This window comes from Aplidium turbinatum, chromosome 13 (genome assembly GCF_918807975.1).
Source record: "Aplidium turbinatum chromosome 13, kaAplTurb1.1, whole genome shotgun sequence".
Classification (NCBI taxonomy): Eukaryota; Metazoa; Chordata; class Ascidiacea; order Aplousobranchia; family Polyclinidae; genus Aplidium; species Aplidium turbinatum.
Window position 1 is genome coordinate 18577749 of NC_137484.1, and position 26486 is coordinate 18604234.

At 35.1% G+C, this 26486-nt stretch overlaps 2 protein-coding genes across 2 annotated transcripts; one reads left to right on the forward strand and one right to left on the reverse strand.

Moving 5' to 3' along the window:
- Positions 1-11405: 11405 nt before the first annotated feature.
- Positions 11406-16005, reverse strand: LOC145781784 (uncharacterized). Its single transcript, XM_082593456.1, has 3 exons — positions 15036-16005; positions 12876-14183; positions 11406-12708 (listed from the first exon to the last, which is right to left on the reverse strand). Exons 1-3 carry the CDS (start codon positions 15814-15816, stop codon positions 12350-12352), a joined length of 2448 nt encoding a protein of 815 aa, XP_082449582.1. The 5' UTR covers positions 15817-16005; the 3' UTR covers positions 11406-12349.
- Positions 16006-16603: 598 nt separating this feature from the next.
- On the forward strand, positions 16604-23162 carry LOC145782040 (protein FAM136A-like). Its single transcript, XM_082593772.1, has 3 exons — positions 16604-19862; positions 21197-21320; positions 22891-23162. Exons 1-3 carry the CDS (start codon positions 19767-19769, stop codon positions 23094-23096), a joined length of 426 nt encoding a protein of 141 aa, XP_082449898.1. The 5' UTR covers positions 16604-19766; the 3' UTR covers positions 23097-23162.
- Positions 23163-26486: the final 3324 nt, after the last annotated feature.

A 26486-nucleotide genomic window follows, 5' to 3' on the forward strand; every position in this document is an offset into this window, starting at 1 on the left:
AACTTAAATTCTAATTTCAATTGGGATTCAAGTTTAAAGGCAAGGCTTTCTCCTACACGAGTTGATTTTTCAGCAAATATTTTTGAAACTGTTTAATCTCACTTTGCACCAGCTAAACTCGGATTTTAGATTTCATTTAATCATTTTTGATTGATAAGCGAGGTAAGTTTTACTGCACCAAAATTTCATACTGGAAAACTACTTTTATTTCGGCTGGTTACGACAACATAGATAGATAGCGCAGAATGTTATTTTTATATGTCAGTCAAACTCTTGTACACAGGAGCATATATATATATTTTGTAATACAGGACTTTTATAAGTGGTTCATTATTATGAGCTCTTGACAGGACATGACTATATTTTATAATAGAGAATAATGGTTTTTTAAGTGTCTAAGAACGATGATAATTTGCTTGCATTTCATTGTGGTTTCCTCTATCGATAAATAATGATTTAATTACCGCTTGAAATAAGGTAGCCTACGATTGTTTGAGTTGGCAATCACGTTTTATTGCAAATCAATTTAACGAAAAGCAACTTTTTTAATATTTGGCATCATCATTTCAGTGATAGGCATAATTAATCGTCATCATCTACATTCTATAATAAGTGATTCTTAAAACGTGTTGTGGAGGCCATCTTCCAGTATCTTCATGACCAGACGATGACAGTGATGTGGTGGAGATTCTGCATATATTTGACGTAATAGACCGGCTTCACATTGCTTGGGATGAATGTTGATTTCCTGTAATTGTTGAAAAGATCAAGATTTGCATCAAAACGTAGCCTACATTTTATTTATAACAAAAAAATCATAAGTTATTATATATATAATTGATTTTCTTCAAAACAAGCAAAAATAGATGAATGATAGGCCTATTCTGTTTTTATGTTATGGTTATGAACATTTTCCAGTTGAAACTATTAAACTATCTTTCTTCCACTCCAGAAGGTTTGTGCCAGTGACGTAGCTCGAAAAAAATTTAGGAGGCAAAAGCAACTGTTGGGGGGGATATTGTAATAATATTTCAAATAAAGACATTCTTTTAAAATATGCAGCCAAACATTTCTAAAAGATCATTCAACATGTAATCAAATATAATCAAAATGTTGTAATAGTGTTAAAAACTTATTTTTTGGATCATTGCTCTCCCCAAGCCCCCCTCCTATGCCCACGTTCCTGATTTGTATGCTTATGTCGGTTGGCCATAAAACACTCAAGCAATTGGACTGGTCACTTATTGTCTGAGCAAAACCTCAATTACTTTATTACTTTATTGAATATGATGCAACTAATTATGACATCATTGCTCGTGGTTTGCTTACGTTGACAAGCTGCGGGTAGAAGATAATAATTATATTCGGTGCGTAAATATTTTAAATTGTACTAAACTTTACGTAGATGTGAGCATATCTGGCAACATCATCTGCATACTTGTTAACAAAAAGAGAGAAGGTTTGATAACTTGTAATAGGTAATGACGACATGATTAAAAATGATGTAAATCTATATCATTGTTTCTGTGATGTCTCACTTTAAAGATCATCACTGCATTATATCTTGCAATATTCCGTTTTTAACATCATTTGGGACATGTAAAGAAGATAAATCGATCTATGGCAAAGCAAAGCCGGTCCAAGCTTTACCATAAACGCTTCGAATTTGTAGCTTTCATGCGAGGCATTGTATAATTGGTTACTTCGGTCTTGCGTCTTTCACATTCCGAATTTTTTTGTGCATTTAGAATAGCCCAGTTGTAATATTATAGCATGCGATTTTAAAGTAAGGCTTCCATACAATCTACAGCACAAATGTTTACCACGAATCTACGATAGCTAAACTTCAATGTTGAAAATAGGTATGTAGCCTAACAGCAGATAGTATGACGTTCATAATAAGAGTTTTATAGGAAAGAATTGCTATGTAAATTGTTCGGATGCCATTTAGTTTATTTTGCACTGAACCGGCAGTTTCTTTCCAAAAAAATTTAAACCAATGGCTGAAAGCCCCTCTGGGCAGGTCTTCAAATAATGAGAAAGATCTTTCACGCTTGTTCGAGCTACATGTTCGCCGCCTATGCCGTAATCGCAGAAGATATCTATCTATTTACGTAGGGTTCCGCTTAGCATTTTTATAGCGTGAAACAAATTTTTAGACTGCTTGACAAACCTCGGTTAATATCTTTGCCCTCAGCTGAAAGCAGATGGTTATTTTTGGTTGATAACAATGTACTGTAGTACAAATATTCAGTCGAAAAGTTTTTTTACAAAATTTTAACTTTAGTAAAATTTTACAACAGAGTAAAAACTATAAACCGACAACTAATGCAGCTTTAAAACATGTTTTGAGACAACAATATAATCCCACGCAGATTTTCATACTGATTGAAATCCAATTTTTGTTTGGTTGATAAAAACCTGGCGTTTTAGAGATACTGTTATGATATTTAAATACAAAACTTTGGACTGTGAAGCAAGGTTCAACTACAGCCTACACAAATGTTAAACTTTATTTTGCACCAGCTTTGACTACAGAATATCGACAAATTCGGTCATAAAAAAAAAAGGACAATTTTGTAAGAGAAAATGTATTTAAACTGTTTGATATCTTTGACACTTTAAAAATACTGTTATTTAGTTGTGGATTTCCTTGTCAGTTTCACGTATGTCTTTTGAAAGAAAATTTGTTTATAAGCGTTTTAATTTGTTGGGTTTATCAGAATGCTTCCCAATGAACATAAACTTTGCTATAGACCAATACTCCAATAGCCATAAGATGTCAATGTCATGCATTGCAATAAAAAGACTTGGCCGCAGACAAGCGACTTTATCTTCTGCTTTGGTACAGTCTGTGTCTGTACCAACTGGAGATGTCGCACCAAGCGCTCCCCAGCGTAAGTGACATAATCTTGAGCCCCATTTGCCAGCTGCATTGAAAAGCTATGATCACATGAATTTCTATCTTTACAATGTTTTCTTAACCCTCTTTTTTACCAAAAGAATTTTGGCATAATATTGGCTAAGATTTTCCAAAACTTACTATTTCAGAATTTCAAAAACTTTGTTGGTTCTGAAAGAAAAGTTTTGTTTTGGTTTAGTTTTCAAGAAAAAAACATGGTTTTAAAAAACTCGAAACGAAAACGAAACTCAAACTAAAGGTTTTCATTTATGTAGACTTCCAAATGCTTGGCATTGATAATGATATATTTTGAAGAAAAGTTAAAATAGCCTACCTTGCTTTTCGATGAAAAATATTTTTAAACAACTTTGATATCACGCTACTAAACGTTTTGCATTGAAGAAACACTTGGCCGGTTCGTGTTTAAAATTCCTACAAGCAACCTGCAAGTGTAAATCCATTTGAAACTTGAAATTTTTTTAAAGTATTAATAATTTTAACAAATTTCTTCACATTCTTTATTCGATGCAGGCTTTGACTGTTACGTAACCCTGTTGCTCTATTGTTATACGTTCTAGTTCAGTGGTTCTCAACCTTTTTGTTTTGGCGGACCCCTTTTGGTACCTTCGAAGCGGTCGCGGACCCCCAAAAAAATTTTATCTGAAATTTTGGTATATCGCTTTTCCTATAATTATAATGGAATCAAATGTTTTATGAGTTTCGAAACGACACACTTAAAAGAATTTGGTGAACTCGCGACACACTTATGACTATTGTGACATTAGAGAAATTATGTTATGAGCTTTATGTTGGCACATCAAAAATCAGTAGGCTATATAATCTATAATTATGTTGATTTGATGTTTTTCTATAAATTTTATCAAAAACCAATAGAATTTTGCGACCGTTACAAACAATTTCTTCCTTTTTTCGTTTCTAATCAATATTAATTCGTTATAATCTTGTCATCGCAAAACTGTGAGTGGTGATAGACTGCTGACCAACGTTTGTATTTTTAAGTTAAGCATTGACCAATAGACTACTGTCTCAAAAAAATTAAGTTGAACATAGCCTTATTAAAAAATTAATTCATTTATATGATATTTTTTTAGTTAGAAACCAAACCTTTGAAGTTTCAAAGGACATCGCACAAGTTCGTTGAGAAGTATAGTTTGAAAATCACGGTAGCCTAATACACAAATAAAGCACAACCAACCAATTTTTACATTTCGTAATTTATCAATCATGCTGCAAACTCGCAAGCTTTCACGGACCCCCTGAAATCGCTTCGCGGACCCCCAGTTGAGAACCACTGTTCTAGTTAATTCAAAGATGATACTTTTATTGGTAAATACACGCGCTTGTCGATTTACAACATATCTTTGAACTATTTTGAGGCAGCCTGATCATATGTTTACTTATTTTTTAGTGATATACTGTGAGTATATATGTCGCAAAAATTACTATGATATCAGCAGATTAGCCCATCTATTAACTGTAGGATTCTATTAACTGTAGATTCTATTTGAAAAAGGCACTAATGATGCTCTACAGTTGTAGAGCGAAATGCATATGCCACAAACAGGGCTCTGCTGATTCTCCATGCATTTTTAATAATAAAATACTGAATTGATACTTGATGGAGAATCGCTGGCCTGCTGCTTCTTAGTCAGGAGATCCCTTTTCCTTAATGGAACTCAATAAATATATTAACTGTAGGCTATGTAAAATACTACTGAGTAAACCGTCATAACTTGGCTACTGACTATGAATAGCCTTGGCTAACCACTTGTAAAACAGAAACACTAAATTCAACGTGATATACAGAACCACCATAGTTGTTTGTGACAAGCAATTGGTTGATTTACTGTGACGACAGTGCAAAGTAAATGATGTAATTACTCTTTTACCACAGCGAAGTTATGATTCTTAAATTACGTTAAGTTCAAGGTTTCAGAGTAGTTAGGCAACACAAACATTTTAAAACAAACACTTTACAAATTTTAAATAAACAGTATTGCCTGTGCCCTATCTTTAAATGGCAAACCAGGATGTTATTTCTTCTGGTAAATTATAAACTTGGATAAAAAAGATTGACAACAAGTCGCCTGTTAATCTCAATCAATGTCCAAAGCTACTTTGGCCTATTTGATTTGGAATTTGTCAACAGATAAAAGACACAACAACTAAAAACTAGGTAGACCTATATCAGGTAGGCCTAAAAGGGAAATGGGCTAAATAAATAAACCGTTTCCCACAATAATTAAAAAAAAACTTTAAACCTGTTTTCAAAAATTAAAAAAAATAACTTGCTTGGTCCTTTTTGTAGATGTTTGGATGCTTTTTCATTACTGATCCAATGTAAGAAACTGGCATTTAACAGCGTTTTTGAGAAAATGTACTAAATTATGAAATTCATTACATCGATAACAAGTTTAGGATTTTTTCAAACTAAAATTTTTGCTCTTATTGCTTCAAAACTCTTTCTACATTTGCAAAATCATTATTCTCAGCATTCTGCCTGTTATTCAATTTGACAAAAACATGACATTCTATACTTGATTTATATTTTTAAAAAACTCTTTTTTCGTCTTGGAAGTAACAATATTATTTTATGTACTATTGCCTAATCCAATAACTCAAACTATTTTTATTTTCGTATGCTATGATTCCAAACTTATAACTATCAAGGTAAGGAGCGTTTGTATTTTTCAGTTTTGTTTGAAAATGTTGCGTAAAAATTAAATGTTTGATGATTATTCAAGAGCAAACAGTTCTAGGTAAAATTAATCACAACACTTTTAAAAAGTTTTATCGCAGAAAATGTGAACGCCATTTTGAAAAATTATCATAAGACCGTAATTCAGTTTTGTCTTCATCGGTGGCGCTGCGACAGCCATTTTGAAGATAATTTTTATTTGTCTTATAACTTACGCTTTATGTTTAAGTGTGCACCGGATAAAAAGCAAAATTAGCCTAGTTAGCATAAAACCAAAGATGATTCGTAGCTATTTTAAGCTGAGATAAACTTACAATTAAGTCTACCAGGCTTTCAAAATAAACATAAATATGAGATGTGAGACCAAGAATAGCAACCTCAATGACAAACGAAGTTTTTGGATCTCAAAAATATTGTTCAAGTCACTTGCTTAGCAAAGTTCCCCAGACAGCAAATTCTGTCATTTTACATTGATTCGACGTCTGCAGAGGTTAAAACAATGTGAAAAAGACGGATTTTGCTGCCTCGGGTTGCGTGAGCCTGACAGAGACGCAAAAGATGTCGGTTCAACGTCCATGAGCTGCCGCGTTTGAGAAGTGCACTGCAGGACTCAATAACATGTTTTAAAATCAATACAAAGATTGACTTTTTTACACTCCTTGTACTTTCTTCTATAAGAGTCCAAATCGACAGAGGGTTTATTTTCCGATATTTTAGTAAAGATGGTCTAATGCTCTTGTTTTGGTTGTTTAAATGTTTATACATCACATAGCTTTATATCACATATAACATTTTGCTAACATTGTTGTATTGCGTTATGCACGTTTGACAAAATATGTCATATCTGACGTCAAAGGAGGGGGAGGGTAGCAAAGAATAAAATGGCGTCATATGACATTAAAAACAACCCTGCAAATTTTCATCTCCACTTTCTGCATACCAGCTGTGGTACCAAACTGTTGCCTGCTCATTGCGAATTAGATTTTGAAAAAAAACTATAGCTAGGTTATCTATTCCTTGAAGATAGTGCCTGTCAAGACCTGTATGTTTGAGGGATGCATAGCCAGCTAGTAGGAAGACGTTAAAAACTCAAACAAAGAGAAACAAATTACATAATCATTTCTTGTGATTCAGCATCTATTTTTGAAGAACAAGCTTATTTTCAAAGCATAGTAGGCGAATATTAGTTTCCAGTCAATTGATAGGCTTTGTCTATTTATGGAAAATAAAGTCTTGATTTTCTAAGGGTAGATTCAAAGTCGTCAACTGCCACATGTTGTATATTTTTGAATACCACAGAAACAAAACTGCTATTATATCTTTTTTACAAAATTGAAATTGTTTTGCTTCAAGATTAAGTATGGGGTCTTAGCGCATCAAACAGATGCGCATTCGATGATCGGGTGCTGATGCAAACGTTATAAAAAAACAAACGAAAAATTTGTTGAATGGATGAACCAAATTATTATTCAAACTATTTTTCTTTATTTTTAAACGTCATTAGACATCCAATATTAAAGCATAGGCTAGCAGGATTGTAGATCTGCAGCATAACACTTCTTACTTTCCACTGAGTGAAGTAAGCGCTGTGTAACTTATATGTATAAGTTTTTTGTTGCTTGAACTTTAAAGCATGGATGAATCAGACAGTTTTCAAAAAAAGTACAATGCTGTATTTACGTACGTGCATTAAAATGTGTGGGACAAGTTACAATGAAGTGAATCATCATACAGCGTTTCCGTTTGAATTTTTGCTTTGGCACATGTAAACGTCTAGTTAGGATTGTGTCGTGGTTAAATCGAATTGTAATGTTTGATTATGTTCTAAGGAACACCGCAAACGGATAAAAATATCTGTAGGCTGACAGTTGAATATTATTAGACTGAAACAAGTAGGCTTAGTTAAAACCAGGAGGCAATGAGAATCGTTTTTTTTTTCAGAAACATACAACAAAAAAGCTAGGCAGGTATTTTTTAAACGAAATAATTTTAAAGAAAATACTGCACTTTTTTTAACAAAAAGGAATTACTTTGTGCAGTATCATATAAGCTCAACCTTATACAAACAATGTACCAACCGCATCATGTTCTTTGCATCCGAAAGATTAAGAATCTTTAAATTAGTATAATTTTGCTCAAAATTAAAAAAACTTCAAACATGGATTTAAGTTTTAAAAATGCAAATTGATGATGTAAACTTTATTTTGAAAAACTACAAAAATGAATATGCCTTAAGATTAACAAAACTGCCAACAACAGCTAGGCAACCATACGTACGTAAAAAAAAGAAATAGCTTATCCCAAAACACCATACTTTGTTACCGGTAATAAAAATCGAGTTAAAAGTCATGGCTTTAATTTTGCGAAATCTACATCACTTATAAACTGACAAAGGTCACTTATTTATTTCAGTCACAGCGCTCTTTTCTAACATCTCATCCTGGTGTCGAACCAGGGTCGTATGATTAAGAACCCAGCAAATTATTCACTTTAACATTCCACCACGTCAACTCAAAAACAACTTCTTAAACAGTTTAGTAACAACTACCGCAAAAGCAGAGCCAGGCAAATGTCAAGATGTGTGGTGCAACTTATGAATCATCCACCTATTTCAATGTCCGCCACCTGAAACGCAGGCTTTTCTATATGCTGCCAAGGAGAAAGTTTTAACAGTGTTGGCTGCTTGTTTTCTGGTGTAAATGAAAAAGATTATGATTAAAATTAACTTGCAGCAACATCACGTGAAGAGTTGTTTATGATAGATAAAAATATACACTATTCATAATAATTCAAACGGAAATGTGGTTTGAAGAGGCGTTGTTCATTATATTGGTCTAACTTGTCTATAACGAAGAACATTGTTTTACTGTGTGTGTTACTTGTTGGTCCAATGTAAGCTATTAACAATTGATTTTACCTTTATAAACCTAAGAATTGCTTGGTTTAATCATTTTATTTAGGATCTGGTATAAGATGCAAAATAAGAAGACTAGAAAACTTTCTGAAGCTTTTGATACAACGTGTAAAGTTAGTTTGAAGTTATCCATTCTGACTTGTGAAAACACATACTGCCCATGTCCAAAAAGGAAGACAAACATAACGTAGGCTATTGGTAACATGTGCAAAATTCTATAAAGATGTTGTTCTTCAAATGTGCGTTTATCCTATTTTCAATTTTGGTAAAGAAGTGATTTGTCCAAGCATGGTTATCAGATTTCTTCTCAAAAGAGCCAGTCATTCTTTATAAGAATGCAGCAACACTTTTGAACAATATGAAAATTTATTTTACCTTACAACTGATGGAACTTCCGCAACAACTAAATCACATAATTAATGGAAATAGATGTGTGATGTCTTACCCAGATAACCAATCAGTCATTTTTACGTTAATTAACGTGTTGTGCAAGTTAGATATGCCGAACCAGGCATAGCCTAACTTATAAAGATCAACGAGGTGGATGCGAAGAGATGAAATAATCTTTCCAGGTAAATATCAGGCGTGCTCTATTTACTGTATAAGACTTCTGTTTGAAAAATAGCATTTGAAATGTTAACTAAAATTTACTGACAAACTTTTACGTCTTTTTTTAGAAACTCATCAAATTAAAAAAGTTGCAAAACTTTTTATAAACTTAATTTTATAAAAACAAATAGTTTTTAAATGTTTGCGCCAACTTAAAGGTCAACTTACAAGCTACAGTATAAACAATTTAACAAGTTTTTAATCTAACAGACTAACAAGTTTTTAATCAAAGTTAGGTTAATGATGTTAACTTGTGGAATTTAAATTTATGGAAAAAATAAATAAAATTGTAGGCTACGGATACGGTAGCCTATTGTTTTGTTCGATTTTATTATTTTACAATTTGAGTAAAGAGGTAACTTTTTTAAACCATAAACAGAAATTTTTCTGATAGGCTTGAAAAGGGCCGTATGACTAGCCGAAAACGTTAGCTTATTGTTTTTGTTTTTATAATGTTAAATGTTGTGTTGTTGCTGAGTTCTGTCTGTTTATGGTTTATTATTATTATTTGCAAATATATAAAATAACGTGAAGTAAAAAAAATCTAACGTACAAAAAACAAATTCACTTCCGACGTTACAAGATAAAATAACTTGATGATTAAAAAATTCCTATGCGATGATCAGCAGTAGTCACTGCAACATAAGGTCCAGTTGGCCTCACTGACTTGTTTGTCACATTAGGTCGATAATGCCGCTAATAAAGTAGATTATAGAGAGAGAGAGAGAGTGTGGGAAAAAGAGATAAGGATGTTTGTTTTATTTGCTTTCCTAAAACGCGTCGAGAAAAAGTAACACAATTACATAAAAATCAAAATTTAGCAACACATAGGTCTGGCAGCACCGAACAACCTTGCATGCCAATGCTATCACAACTAGTATATTCTCTAAGATCTAACGATTAACGTTTATGCAAATGTCTTTTTTCTCGAACAACAGCTGTAACCACTCGTATATTCAGATTTCCTCTGAAGCAGGGTCTTCAAGTAGCCCATCTCAGATACTTAACAACATTGGTGATCTCTTGTGGTAAGGTAGCAGGCGAGGCAAAACAATCTATCGACGATTGCTGCAGTGTCTCGGATTCACTTGTAAAACTACATATTGTAGGCTAATCACTAGCCTTTATACTTTTATGTAAATATTTTCCCGTTAGTTGAAAGACTAATAGTTAATTATTTATCAACAAACCAAATTTGAAAATTTATTTACACAGCTACTTGGCATTGATTACAGTTACACGCATTTTTAGTTTCATTTTTAGAAAATGTTGCTTTGAAATCAACAGAGAGAATTGTGAGTATTGCCATCTGAATTTTTTTATTTTCGCAACTCATTCAGCAAAATATTTGCATTTGAAACAAAAGATATTTTTCCAATATTGCATCATATGTGTTTGAAGAGGTAACCAGAGCTAAAAAGGAGGAAAATTTTGACAAAAATTATAACTATTTAAAAGACTAACATTGTTACTTTGTACTTCAATACAAACTTGTATGATCTGCCACCTGAGCTTCTAACTTGTAAGACCTTGTTAGTAACCAACTGAGATTCTCTGATGTACATAGCCTACTATTGAGAGGTGGACTTATCTCAGGTTGCAAAGGCTGTGCTTTGTACATTTGTACAATATTTCAACGTCTGCAGACATTGAATCAATACAAAAAGACGGTTTCGCCTAGCTTGGATGTGTTTGATTAATGTTTTCTTCAAATGACTTTTGAGTTAAGTTTCACTATAACGCTGCAAAGTCACAGCTCTAATAACGTGCTTCTTTGCTGTAATAAATTTTAAAATATGGATGTCAGAGTTTTGCATCCTGAGCTATTCGATTTGCCTGGTCTCCATTGCTTCAATACTTCATCTTTATTTAACAACATTGCGTATAAGTTGTCTTGTTAATGTAACCACTTTAACTTACAAATGGAGAAAAGTTTGGTTTGGAGAAGCGATCGGTATGAAACTGATTAATATGACTTAAGCAAATGCGGTAAGCTTATGGACATATTGCTAAACGATACTATGATGTCATCGTCTCACTTGCAGCTTGAGACTTGTCACTTTGGCGTACAGTCTCTGGACTGGATCAGACAAAGCAAAAACGTTACTCGAAAACACTATGGACAAAAGTGTGCAGTGTGAACAGGATGCGCCGATGGGACTATTAGACTAAGTTAAGTCTTAATCCTTGCACCAGTCTAAGCTGACATTTCCTCTGAGACAGCGTGACTCATGAACTTGAGGAGCATATGTGTACTCGTGTGCAGTATTTTTGGTTTCCGCTTTTATTAAGCGTTATCCGCCTTTTAAGAAGCACATTTCGCTGATCAACAGCAAGAAAAAATACACAAAAAATTCATTTGTAACGATAAAATTTAACAAAACATCAGCGTATTAAATTTTCCAACAAAATACACAAACAAAGCACAAATTTCGGCCCCAACGACAGACTAATAGCAACGTGGAAACACAAGCAGAATTTTATAGAGACAGCCATAGATGAAAAAAGCTTTGTACCGTACGTGAACTATTGTCCAGCCATTGGTTCGGCAGTCAACCTATACCATACAAATATTATCATATAGTTATTGCGACAAAAACAATGATAAAATACACCTGAACTTTTTAAAAATATGATGTAAACTTTCAATGTAAGTTCTTTGAGTAATTTGAAACATATATGAGCTTTTTTGGGAAAATTGTTTGACTTTGTGTCTATTTGAATAAAAACACAGACATTTTAATTGCTCAATTAGGCATGTTGCCCAGTGGTAAAGGAATAAATTACGTTGAATCGGAACAATTTTAAAGCAGCATTATAGCGTTTTGAGCTATTTTTCAATCGCTTTTGTTTGACAGGAATGTCGAACGCAACATATCAAGAAAATACTTTTAAATAGTTACGTCGTTTTAAAATCCTTTTAGTTAATTCCTAGAATATACTCACCATGATATCATCATATAAACAAACACAAACTCAAAATAACAAGTAAAACTAAGCACAAAAATTAAAAATTTCAATACGAACCGTTTTTTCTTAAGTAGGCTACAGAAAAAGAAATCCTTATTTATTTTTTGCATTGTTTCAATTGCAAAAAATAAACGGTGTCAGATACTAATATGAATCACAAAATAGACAGTTGTGTTACCTTGTTATATTATCAGAATAGTTAGTCGTGTAACGGAAAGAAAATTTCATAAAAAAATTAATAAAATTGTTCAAACGGGCTTTCAGTTTTGGGCAGACACTGCTGTGAAGAAATGGCTAAGCTTTCTGCCATTTTATGAGTTTTTGAGTGGTACACTCTTTGAGCGTCCTCCAAGGCTGTCTGGTTGTTCTTTTGCCTCGATTGCTTTCTGGGTTGTGGGGTAGTCACAGTTTTTTTTGCCTTTATTTTGTCGTGGATTCTTCTGTGTCTCTTGCACTCGTCACTTCTGGCAAATCGTTTGTTACAAATATCACAAGGATACGGCTTTTCTCCAGTGTGTGTCCGAGTGTGCGTACGCAAGTGATCGCTTCTCGAAAACCGCCGATTGCACTCTTGGCATACGAATGGTTTGACGCCTAAAAACACAAGATATCATTGATTAATTACTCTACATTTTTAAACTTGCTTTAGCCATTTAAACAAAATATTTTACGTCGACCTACCACATAAGTATGACAGTTAAGTCAAGAAATTTTGGGTTAAAAAATTAACAAATAAAATTTAAACCACTTTATGTATTTACCTGTATGGATTCGAACGTGTCTGTTCAGTTCGTCAGTGCGAGAGAATTTCTTTCCGCATCCAGCTATTGGACAAGCGTAAGGTCGATCTTGTGGCAAAACTTTTGGACTTTTTCGGTTAGTTTGTGACTTTCTGTTAGAAGCGCTTGCAGAAACTGTTTTTCTCGGTATGTTGTAAGGCGAAACACGAGGTGTTGATTGCTGTACATTGGGGTATGAGTTTGCCGGAACAGAGTGGCTTAACTCCGGCCGAAATAAATTATTTTCCCGAGAAAAATTTTCGACGACATTTTCATTTGGATAGCTGGGTGGAGGAAGGAAATTGTTATATTGACGAGAAAACTGGTCTTCAATATTACTTTGTTGGCTAGATGGCTGCTGAGTAGATAGAAGACTTTCTTGGAATTGTCGAATAGTATCTTCCGCAGTCATATCAAGTTCATTGATAGAGGTTTTACAATAATGATCAACAATGGGGCTTCCTTGAGTTGATGAAAGTTGCTGGTCCATTAAATAGTCATTTTCAAGATTGGGATTCAATTGAAAAACGTGTTGATTTTGGGAAGCAAAATTTGTGTAATTTAAGTCTTGCTGTGCCAATCCACTCGAAGACGGCTCATAGGTTGGAGATCCATTTGATAAATACCCATTTGGTGGAGAACTGCCACAGACGACATATTGAGGTGGAGAATATGGTTCTGTTTTTATGTCTGTAACGTTGTTCAATAATGATTGGTTGATTGAGTTGGAAACTGCATCGGAATATGCTTCTAAGCTTGGTGATCCCTGTTGTTGAGATTGCTTCGAGTACAACGGTATTTCATTAGAAGATACCATGGAAGATTGGTGGGAGCAAACAATATCTTGAGCACCTGCATTTTGATTAGAAATAGGGGATGCAGCGGCGTTGTCCGGATATTGGGAATAAATGTAAGGTCCTTCATCATTGCCAGAGAATTGATTCATTGAATATGCCTTGGAGATTCCAAGTCCAAAGGGGCTGTGGGAACGTGGACGCCCAATACTAGCTGGAGATGAATATGTCATATGAACGGCATTGTGTCTTGCACAAGATTCTGTGTACGTCGTTTCTATATCTGCTGTTGAACTTTGAGATGACGTCATTGGAGATAGCTGGTGGCCTGGCTCGTACATTGCCGTCTGTTGGTCAAAAGATTCTGATCTTGACTGCATTGTGGTTTGAACAGATGGAATCATACATGGCATCGGAATATCAATTCCATTCTCACACAGCGATGGAGCAAAAGTTTGTTGAGGTAAATAATATTGTAGCGAATGCATTTTTGAATCTGAAATATAAAAATAAAAATATTTAAAAACATTGCGCATAGGTCTATATTGTAGCATAAAGCTGTCATGAACATTTAATTTTCATACACTTCAACTGTCTGTTTCTCGCTTACAAACTGCTTATACTATGGATAATGTCTTTCTGTAGTCCGAAATATATACCATTTTACTTGCAAAAAAAGACTGTCGTAAATAAAAAATTTCGTAACCAAAAGTCCCTCGAAAAAATTGCGCTGGTACAGGTTAATTGTAGCTGTAATGATACCTAATGTGTAACGCCATTATCTGAAGATTTTTTTTTGTCAAATAACGATAGTTTTTGAATTGCGCACTGTCCAAATTAGGAGGTATGGAAGACAAAGTACTAAATTAAATATGGTAATAAAATATTTAATTATTACGTTCTTGTTATTTACTTTTGTATGCAGTTTACATTATATGGGCCTATATTTACGTCAGGTACTCAAAGCACTTAACAAATTATGTTTCTGCGGTTTGCAATACAATTTATTCAAGTGCCATTTTAATTAAGCTGTTATTATTAATTAATTGTTTATTCCGGTGTAATACATTTAAATGATGTCATGATCAACGCCAAGTGGAAACTTAAAACCAGCATCACGATAAACTTTACACCCAAGTATATAAAAAGAGTGGAATACTTGTACAATACAGATTCTGTTTGGTAGGTGCAGAACGAACACCCAACACACCTGACAATGTTTTTTACCACTAATGACAGCCTAAAAGGTATATTATTTCAACATTACGGTATTCTACAGTTTATATTAATATATTAGATCTATCTACACAGATTTCATTAAATCAAACAAACGTTTTTGTTTACTTACCCGAAGTCTGAGTATCTTGATAAGATGGAAAATGTGTTGTAGACAGATCGACGTTGGGTGCTTTTGAAAAATGGCGTTTCTCGTTTGATTTGTTGTCGGCCAGCGGTGCTTCGAGCTTCATGCCTCTCGAAGCGGTTAAAGTGTTTTTGTTTCTCGATGGCAGTGTGCTTCTCTTTGGTGAGGAATTCGAGTTTGCAGTTACACTTGAATCTGTTGCTGCTGGGTTAAAGTCCGATTGCAATAGTAATCCCAATGGATCTGACTCCGATGGAAAATTACCACAAGTTGTTTCCTGGTTGCCCTGTCTTGATTGTTGTAAAGTAGTATCAGCTTGAGATGACAATGTTAGCAGATCTCTTGGAGATGCATGTGCATTGATATAATTACTACCACCTACGCACCGGTCTATATCCTCATAATCCTTTTTCGTAATTTTTGCAAGCAGGGGCGTTTGACCATTTTTAGTTTGCATTCCTACTTCAATGTTTGTGAGGATACTCGATGAATACGAATTTACGTTGGTATCGCTGTTGGCAATGTTAAGACTTTGTTCTAAAAACTCCAACTCATTTTCTTGCCAAACATTTGAATAATCTGCAAGCATACAGTTCTTTTCCTTTTTCCAATTCGTATTTTTAGATTCACTGCAGTCTGAGGTAATGTCGCATTCACGGGAATCAACTGAGCTAGGTGAGCTAACAGGTATACCTTCCCAATTGTTCCAAAGAGGTTCTGAAATATTCTTGTGCACCGCCACCGTGTTAGTGATCTGTGCCAACATATGGACCGTTTTCCTGACTAAATATTTCTTAAACTTGACAATAACTTTTCAACCACTCAAGCATGTGATTCAGAAAAAAATATTTAATGAATCATAAGCATGAAATTTGATGATAGGCTGACAATTGCTAACGTTTTGCAAATCTTGTTCTTCACTTAAGCTTCTCCAATTCAACCTGCTTCAGAGAAAGCGCAAAGAGAATGAGTGACGAATTCGTGCGTGATCTCGCTTATGAACAATCGTCTGGAGATCTCGCTTGTCTCGTTGACGTCATTCACGCGCAAGCCCAAATAGTTTTTACAAAATAACTTCTTTTTTAACCGATGAATTTTTGAGAAAACTATACCAATCGATAGAGCAGAAAAATATCTTTCCAAAGATCTATTTTTTGGTTTATAAAGTGCCTTACTTTTTGAATAATTGTTAAATATTTTTTGAAGAGTTATTTCTCCTTGACGTTGACGTATTTTGATGTGGCCCATATTTGGCGAAGAGTGTGAAGCTTACATGGATTTTCTCCTTTGTGCTACGTCGCAACGATGAAACACTGTCTCAATCTCTCACGGGTAGAATCACCAAATTTGGAAAAGTCATTTTACTTTAATCTTTGTGTTCGGATATTTCCGTAACTTTTCGGTTCTGCTTTCATCTTCAGGGACAAAAAGGTTGGGTATTTCCTAGGAAACAATTCGCCTTTTCTCCTATGGTTTGCTTGCTCGGTTGGTAGGGCTACACGTGATAGAGGCTAGAGCGCAGTAACTGCTGATCTGAGAGCTGATTGCTGAAAACGTTGTTTGAGCAAGTTTAAGGTCGCTGAGACTGCTGTGGTAGGTTAAGTGTTGTTCTATGAATGGTTGAAATGCATTTCTTTAATACGAATTGCAATAATTGATGGTCTTTGATGAGGCTATGAAACAAGAATTGAGGTTTAAAAGATACTGTGCGCTAGATTGGAATTAGGTCTATCTTTTATCTTTTTTTCAACAGACAAGTTGCTACCTTAAGATGAAGAACGTGACTATATCTACGGCACTAGTGTTGCTAGATAAGGAATTCTGTCCTAATTTAAGAAAAGTTTAAACCAGTTGAAGACAAAAACTTGTGATTTGGAATGTTTTGAAGGCCTGGACAGATTACAGCCAGTGCATTAAATAAAGCCACTTTGTAAGATATCTGCTGAGATGCTTGTATTGATCTGCTATTACTATTAGGCTACAAAAATGTATATTATTATCAATCTGCTTTCTTCCAGCATCGTGATCGTGCTGTCCAGCCTGAAACTTGTGGTTAATATTTGTGTAGTACCGATAGCTGCTACTCGTTCTCTTGTGTGGTGTTGTATTTCGTTTTCTTTGTGTGTTTGTATCCTATGGACCAATTCTACTTGTGTCTGAAACAAAATCCAAATAAATAAATAAATAGAAAGGCTGTGGCTATATTTACACTATGTAGTGTAGTAATAGCGTTGCCAGATAAGGAATTCTGCCCTAATTTGAGAAAAGTTTAAAGCTGTTGAAAGCAAATATATACTGGTACTTGTATTTTAGAAATTTTTTATAGTCCTGGGCAAAGATCAAAAACCTAACTCTAACCCTTACCTTAACCCTTCCTAACTTTAATCCTAACTCTGGCAACACCTGATGGTAACCATGGCAACAAGTGTGTAAAAATAGCCACATTGTCATAGAAAAACAATTGTTGAAGTATTAATGCAATAGGAATTGGAGGTTTAATGCAATAGAGTTGATTTTGCAGCTCTCAAGTCAGTTTTGAAATTTACACTGTGGTACTTGCATCTGTATATCATAATGTGCTTACTTGTTTTTTTCATTGCATATGCTTCAAAACATGCTTGTTTGTATTTAAAATATTGCATGGTTGGGCACTTAGTTATGTTTGTGCTATAATAATGCATTGTGCATACAGAGTTTCCATAGAAAAGTTTCCCTATGATGGCAAAGATGAGCCATAACTACTTGAGCTAACAATGTGTTTATTTTGGAATATAGTGGATTATGTTTTCAGTTTGAAGGGGCATGAAAAGTTCTTCTTCTTATCCTCTGCTAAAAATATGCAATTATACATGCCCAATGCCAGCAGTTAGGTTTAAACGATACCTACTATAATTGAGCAAAGCCAGCAAGACAATTTTGCAAAAATAAAAAAGTACATGTTTATTCTCGGTTGTGAGGGCATGTCACCAGGTGCTCCCAAGGATCCTCTACTGGATTGCTAGTGGTGGAAATTATTTACTTACTCATACAAGGATGCCGAAAAAATTAAATTAATTTAAGACTTGCCTAAAAACTTTTTATTTCTGTTCTTATTAAACCTGCTTAGTTTTTTTTTTGTCTAATGAAAACATGTGTATCTGTATCAGCAAATGCTTGATTTTTTACATGATTGTTTGTGTATTTACTTTGTATGTTATTTAGACGTACGGTGCATCACCTAGCTTGAGGTGGCTGCTGACTAGATGACCGCTTGGTCTTTTCCCAGTCTCCTTGTCATATGACACACAACAGATTATTGGATACTTTGTATTCTTTTCATGTTTTTGTTTGTGACAAATAAATAAACTGATTGATTGATTATTCATATGATTTTGGACTATTTGCTAAACATGTTTTGTTTGCAATTGTTCTGTGCAGCACTTCAGAAATGGTTTGTACTATCGATGTAAATGCTGTTATTATCATTTTCCTATGTCATAGCTACTCAAACTCGAATCCGGATCTTTTGGTTGTTGATGGTGGACCTCGGTCTTTTGGAAGAATAACTTTATTTCCACATGTCAGGGCCTCTTTAAACAGATTTCTACCGGGACTCCGGGAGGAAGCAATTTTTGTGATTATTCTAGTAGCAGGGAGGGAAGCCCTTCTGACCTCACAACACTTTAATAATAATATTAAATAATAGTTTGCCACTTCGTCAAACATCTAAGTCAAGTTGTACATTTTACCTAAAAAAAATTATTCGGTACTGGTAGTGATAGTTTAACTTTTGTGGTTGCGTGTGAAATAACGTACGACATATACGACATCACCATCCAAAACCAAATTCAATTTGAAGACAAAACCAATGCTCGGACACGAGCTGGAGCCGACGACGAACGTATTCGCTGGACTGCTAAAAATATACAACTTGTCGAACTGGACCTTTGTTGACTAACCCTAGCCTATATATATGTTTAAATTAATGCAATGCACTGTATAATGGTATGGTAGCATATTTCTGTTTATGATTTGCAAATTGAACATTGTAACATTGTATAATGTTTAAACAATTAAACATTGTAATACTCTGTCGAGCCATGCATACAATGCTTATGATATCATACCATCTCTAAATCTGTAGTATATACGGTACTGTACATAAATTGTAGTTGCATTTATGCAGTTTAAATCAGTATTAACTACAAAAGATAGTGTGGTTGCAACAACATAATAGGCCTATGCTCTTCTGGTGCAAAACAAACTATATATGTATTAGTTTATTACAAAGTGTTTCAGGGGATAATCTGCATTTACTTCGATGTTTCATCAACCAGTCACCACTGACTTCTTTAGGGGGGGGCTACTAGATCAGGCATATAATGACTCTGTCTAGCATGGCAGAACACCGAACCGTGATGCTGTAAAACAAGCTAAGCCTGTTAATATCGGCTCTGTGGTGAGAAGGTCTGTGCAATGTTGGAAAGAATGTGGCTTCGACACTGCTACTGAGCAGTGAGCACCCAGGTGTATATCGGCAAAGACGCTTAATGGTATGCCAAAATAAAATCAGTAGGTTGTTGTAATGAGCACAAAATGAAACATTATTATTGTTATCGCCATCTAGTTTAGTTTTCCCAACTACTTTTGAATTTTTTAGGAGAATTTGGTTAGCAGCTTAAGTTATATAATATTGAATAATTTAATTTATTGCTGTTGAGTTTGATACCACAAGAAATGGAAGAGCGGGTTGAAGCATCACTGAAACGTATAGATGTGGCAGCTAGTGACTTGCAAAGAGATTTGGAAAAAAATTTCATGAGAAAAATTCAGGTTCGTACCATTATAACTGCACACTGTTTCTACCTTTAGGTCTCATCAGTGCAGTGAACTTACACTAGAAAAAAAGCCTAATTACTAGTGGCGTACGGTGACCATTTTGTTGGGTGTTCTCTTTTTTTAGAAGGCTTTTAAGGGTGCCAGCTGTTTCGTCCCTGAGATCTTTCGACCCTCAGCACTTCGGAAATTATAGCCACATTTTCCGGTTGTGTGGATAAAGAGATCACTGCAAGATTAAGCGATGCTGGTGACCGGACCTGCGTCAGTGGTTCAAAGCCTCTACGACAGACTATTGTAGTGTTATTGGAAATCGTAAAAAGCTTAAAAGTCATTTCGGTCATGGTGTTTTGCCACTTGTAATCTTGCGCTTTCCACAACAGTAGCTGATGTCTTGTAGTGCTGAAAACCTGGGCCGAAAGATCTCAGAGACGAAACATCTGGCAAGCTCTTTAAATACACGCTAGGTTTGCAGTTTGCTCAATGGCTGTTCACTGTTCAGATCCTATCAAAATAAACTGATGTTTTATAAAGAATCACTGTGCAATGTGCATATCAAGCATGTGTTTGACACGTTCTAAAAAATGAACACCATAAGTCATAACAAAGGTCACCGTATGCCACTGCTTGTTACTTATATTCGTTCTGTTACTATATTTTTCTCTTCCAATAAACATCTGTATTGCATATTGTGTCAATTGTATGTAGTTAATTGTACAAACACAGTACATTCATAAAAGAAAGGAACAAAGCATAATTATGGTGTCGGTATTAAGAATTCTATCTATGTTTTAGTCTTCAGTATAACTAGTAGTCACATTTCAATTGTGATTTATGCGTGAAAATGATACTATACGATCATTTGCTAAACTAATTCTATGACAAGAACTGTATAATCGTAAACAAAATGCAATGCAGTTAAAACTGAAAAGTTTATTTTACACAAAACCACTCAGTTAAAACACATTCATCTGAAGACAGTGTGGAGTATCAGTTGAGCGCATATATCATTCATTCATCGAGATCTTCGCATATTCTACAGTCAAGCTGGGCTTGCTGGCCCTTTCTGTCATATCTCAAATTAATTGTAATGACTGATTTTTTACAAAATATATAAACAATTCAGGAATTTTACACATTTAGCTCTATTAACAGCAAACATTAGTATTCCACTAGTTTTTATGGAGAAGACAGATTAAAACATCAAATAAACATTGCTCATGGTGTTCTGGAATTTTCTTGAAGTTTGCTTGTACTCATACATAGACTCATGCTGCTGCAGAAGGTCATGTTGTTGCCATAAGTTTTTTTATCGTCTTATCAATTTGCAGGGTCAGTCATTACGCGAAAGTGCCAAGTGTTGCGACAATGCGAACACCTCGGCTGAAGAAGTTCAAGATTGTATTAAACGAAGCCAGCAACCTGTTATCAAAATACAATCTATTATGAAACAAGGTAAGTTTGTGGATCATAAAAAACCACTCATACTATCGAGAAAAAAGTGCAAACTCTGTACTGTAGCACTTTTCTTACGCATTGTAGTTCTCTGTTTAAGGTTTGTACAATGTACATCATCTGAAAAAAACATTTTTTTTAGGGTATGGTAGTTTTGATTATAGAAATTTTGTATTGTGTACTAATGTATATGAAGATGGAAATGTAATGATCAAATGTGTGGGTTCTTATATAAGTCTTAAAGCCAAGGTGGCTGGATATCACTTCTCCAATGATAATAGCTTTTTGCTAAAAGTAATGAATTGCATTTTTTGACACCAGAAAATGGTACTATGGTTGTTTTGTCGAAGATTGCTGTACATTGTGCCAGCTGTTGCTTGCAAGCATGCACACTTTTGGTCTGTTAAAGCAATTGCGTTAGTTTGAGCTGATAATAACTGCCACAAATCCCACCTTCTTGCTCACGTACAGTTTCTTACTCAAGAAACTATGGGGGCGGTTTTAGCCACATCAACCATGATAATAGTTTTTTGTATAATTTGCTGAATATTATATGATATGCAATTGATTGAGTTTCGCTTTTAGCAGCATGATCGTTGTTATATTATATGATATATTTAAATTGATATGATAGCTATTTTGTATAGAAAACCTGCATATGTGCATAGCCCATCATTGAAAGTCTGCGCAAACGGCATTCTGCAATGATTTAGCGTCGTTTTGTTGCGGTGTGGTTAAAAAACGTTTAGTTTGTTTGAGGCTTGAACCAGACTTTATTTTCTGTGTTTTATTGCTTTCAAGCAATAACGCGCGACACACTGTATAAAAATTGTTTTAACCTTATACGCGTTTTGAGCTTGTATGAGCAAAACAACCAACAGAAAAGTCGAATTATTTATGGAAAACTATTTTAAGAAATCTACATTATGGTAGTTTTATAACCAGTTTTGCGCTTACGAACGGAAAGATGATCCCTTCGCCCTCACAACTTGTGTATCAAGTTCCTTTAGAAAAAACTGCTGCTTGACTTTTGTCGTTTTCGATGATTACTTGAATAGGAAAGAAACATAATTTATTTTTATGAAAACCACTGCGTTGACCTTGACTAATGAGGGCAACTCACAAACAAACAAACAAAGCACACAGCTATATTCGTCAAAGGCACAAACGAAACTCCCGAATCGCAGAGTTGCAGTATTACACGGAACCAGTTGCAGCAAGATAGGTATTTTTTATAGTACATCTGAAACCGCTTCCCGCCCTTCAAGAATAAGCTTCCCTTGCGTGGGAAGCGTAGTTTTTTTCATAGCAGCTGTTTCAGCTGTCTTTTGAAAAAGCATGATTTATATAAAACGCCTAGGCTACTCTGTCTAATAAATATGATGCAAAGTTGCTCGTGTATAGCCTACTTACTGCTGTGTATGGTCTCCCCCAGTTCTTAAATTCTATATCTACAGCTTGGAGTTGAAAAATGTCAGTGAAAATTGAGTCAAACTGAAGACTTCTTGTCACCTTGGACGTTTTGTCCTTTTCGTCATCATACAAGTGAACAGATTTTTCTAATTTGCAGAATTGGAAGAATATCAGCAAAGGCTGCAGCGCTGTATGATGTCTTGTCAAGACAAAGCTAAAGATTCCATGTCTTCAGGAACTTCATTGGAACCTCAAGCAGAGAGGGCTTTTGGGGACTGCTTGTGTTCTTGTGCCGATGAACATTTAAAACTTATTCCTTTAATGCGCGGCAGGCTAATTTCATCAATATCAAAAAATCAGTAATAATTTAGTGAATGATTATTATCCGTGTGTCTATTTATGCTGCTATGAAACTAGAATAATAAATCATGCGTTTGTGGTTGATGTCTTTCAGGACGTAAGAACTTACTGGACTTTAAATCTACCAAGTAATGCAACATAGTTTTTCAACGAACTTAGACCTTTTTACTTTTCGTAGTTGGAGTACTGTCATTCTGAGACAATTGTCTTAATATTTGTATGAGTCACATCACTCAAAATCATAGTTTAGATCAGATGTTGTTCATCATACTCCATCAATCTTGCTCATCCTTTCTAGGAATACCTATGTAGTTATAGCCTAGTGCTTTAAAATAGAATCTTTCATATGATCTCGACAAGCTGGAAGTAACCAGCAAAATAACTTTTAGATTGATTTTGGACATCAGAAAAGAATAATATTAAAAAAATATCTAGGTGCTTTGAAAACTTCCATATTTAATCCCCTGATGGCCGAGCCACTGTTGAATCTAGATCTCTTCATATCTTGCTGAGGTGCAATCCATTTTTTCTGGCGTCATCCACGGCTTTTCGAAAACAGATTTACGCAAACAATATTTTGTGATTCAATTGTCTCAATGTTTTGGAATAATTGCTCTTTACTTTGGTACGCCCACGAAGACGATGATTCATCATACGGTAATGTAACTGACCGTGGTTAATTTTCACCACTTATTTTTCGAATACAGCCTTTCTATCGCGAAAAGGCACCCTTTTCAAAGAAATGAAGTAAACTTAAATATCTCGGGAGAGACAAAAACTAAAGTCGCCAATAAATGGATTGCAGCTTTAGCCTAAACTTTTGAATTTCTTCAAGAGTAGGCCTAGAATCGTGTGGTATCGGCATGCACAGAGAGAGAGAAAGAGAAAACTTTTATTTTGTCTGTTGCGAGAATAGTTCAGTAGCCTACAATTATATGCAATACGAAAAAAAGCAGTCTAGATACCACAACAGACAGATAGCAGCGAAAGCACATCTCATATGCGGTAGACCTACACCCATTTTTAATTCAGGTGAACAATAGAAGAGCACGAAGTTGCTCGATCTTTCGTGTGCAAAGTTGTGGGCTAGTCAGCGCAGTGTTGTACGTTGACGGTGTCAACTTTTTGTTGAGGCTAGTGCCGTCAATTTATTTTTTAGTTGACGAAAGTGATAACACCGTCAACTATTTTGCCGATTTTAAGCGTATCGCGCTATGAGTCATTTTTTGTTTCTATGGAAAATCTCGTTTTAAAATGTATTCTGGCCAGCGCGACTCATCCAAATTACCGGCTTTCTGGAATACAAGCGGAAGAAGTTCGCCAAATGGTGATCACTCATATCGTGAGCAGTATCGAGAACGAGGGATCACAGAGAGAAAGCGAAAAACCAATGAATGTCGGAGGTTGAAAATACTTTATTTCAAGAGCTCTACACCCCTGAAACGAGCAATGTTGGTGCAGTGAACCTCGTTAAAAGATTTATATATGCTACACCATCACAGCACGCTTGAAACAGTGATACTTTTCCGAGTAGGCTAAACGTTTTCAAGGCTTGTTTTTGAAATACAACACACCAATACCATCCAGCGCTGCTGTGGAACGCATGTTTTCAGTTGGAAAGGACATCATGCGTCCCAAACGCATCAGATTGTCGGACAAACAGTTTGAAATGCTTGTGTTTTTGCAAGACAATAACTAATAGGCTAAGCAGCCAATTTCAATACAGTCTCAAAACACAATACCTACTCTTTATTTATAGCTATTGTTAGCTTAAACTTGGTTGAAATACTTCTGTTTTGTGAGACCCTGGCTAAAATAACGCTAGAAATTAGCGCTGACGCCATCAATTTCTTTAAGAGCTGATGCAGTACTTTACGCGGTAAAGTTTTTACGCAATTCGCGCTGACGCCGTCAATTCGTTTCATTGACGCGTACAACACTGGTCGTAGTATAGGCCTATTGTTAGGCTACTGGGGCTTGGTCTACTTCTGTTGAATGCTATGGGCGTTAGGCTACAACGCGTGTGGTAGCCTACTGGTCATGGTTTACTGTAGAGGTTCTCAACCTTTCTATTAGCTTTTGTTTTTACATGATACATGCAAAACTTTTAACTTAGCCTTTCCATCTTTGGATCAGTTTTTTGAGCATTTATGCTGCAGTATCGCAAAATCTTTACTGCTGCAAATTACTGCATTCCTTGATAAATGAAGTTTACCTGCGATTCAGAAGATTTGTTTAGGCTACTGGATTCTTTGCGGCACAATAAATAATCTAGGCCTACTTAAGCGCCCGCTTCAAGATCACGCGGCGCTGGTTCGACTCTCGGGGTATGCGTTTGAGCAACGCATTTCAGGGCCGCTCTCCATTCAGCGGTACCAAGTGAATGGAATAATTTGGCGGCAAGCGACAACAATAAGAAACTTCACTCTGTCAATCTCGATAACCGGCCTGCCCTGTCGTCAGTGGTTCAAAGCCTTTACAAGTATGCGACACTACCAGGAACAATCTATCAAAGGCTTTGTCAGTCCGAGGATGAAGATTCAAAACCAAATCTGAAATAGAATCAATCGCGACGAGAAATCCAATGCAACAATGTGTTGTCTAACTATCTCCGCGATCGCCCAGATAATGTGACTTTGCGATTCGAATTTTACGCGTAAATGCAAGTTAGTACGAATAGAATGGACCCTTTTTTAATAAAAAAAAACAAAAACTTGGTTAAACTTAAACCATAGTTTTGATCACAGTTTTTAGCAGAAAAACTTTTCATCATTGCGATTCTGCAAAAACGCAGGTGTTTTAACTCTTTGGTGTCACCATGCGGATAAAATAAAGATTGACATTTGTTGCGAGACTCTGGTCGACTGTTTCACAAAGTGCTGTGCGGACACCAGTAGAACACGCAGAACTAGAACAAAACCATACAAATTTTTTATGTTAGGCTTCACTATGATATATTTAGTGTATTCAGATAAATCAAATTATTCCGGCTTTTGCACAATTTCTGGGTGAATTAGCTAGGTATAAAGCTACTTGTATTTATTCAAAAAATTGCACCTTACCTTTCAAAATAACAATAACCGTTTAATCAAATTGTAGATTTGTCTTGACTAAACCTTTTTTCACAAAATAATGTATGACAACCTTTCAACCCATCACCAAACAGACGTTTAGAACTAATTTGGCCTGGTACCAATAAGAAGCCGGTTCCTTCAAGCAAGAGTTTCTATTTCTAAATAACTATAAGATTTCAAACAACTACTCGGTGTTTTTGCTGTTTTAGCCCCCTGGAGCGATCCCAGGTCTATAAAATAAATGCGAGTCCCAAGTAGGTTACCCCTCTCAAAGATATTGCATAATAGGCTACATAGCTTAGGCTACGAACTAACATAA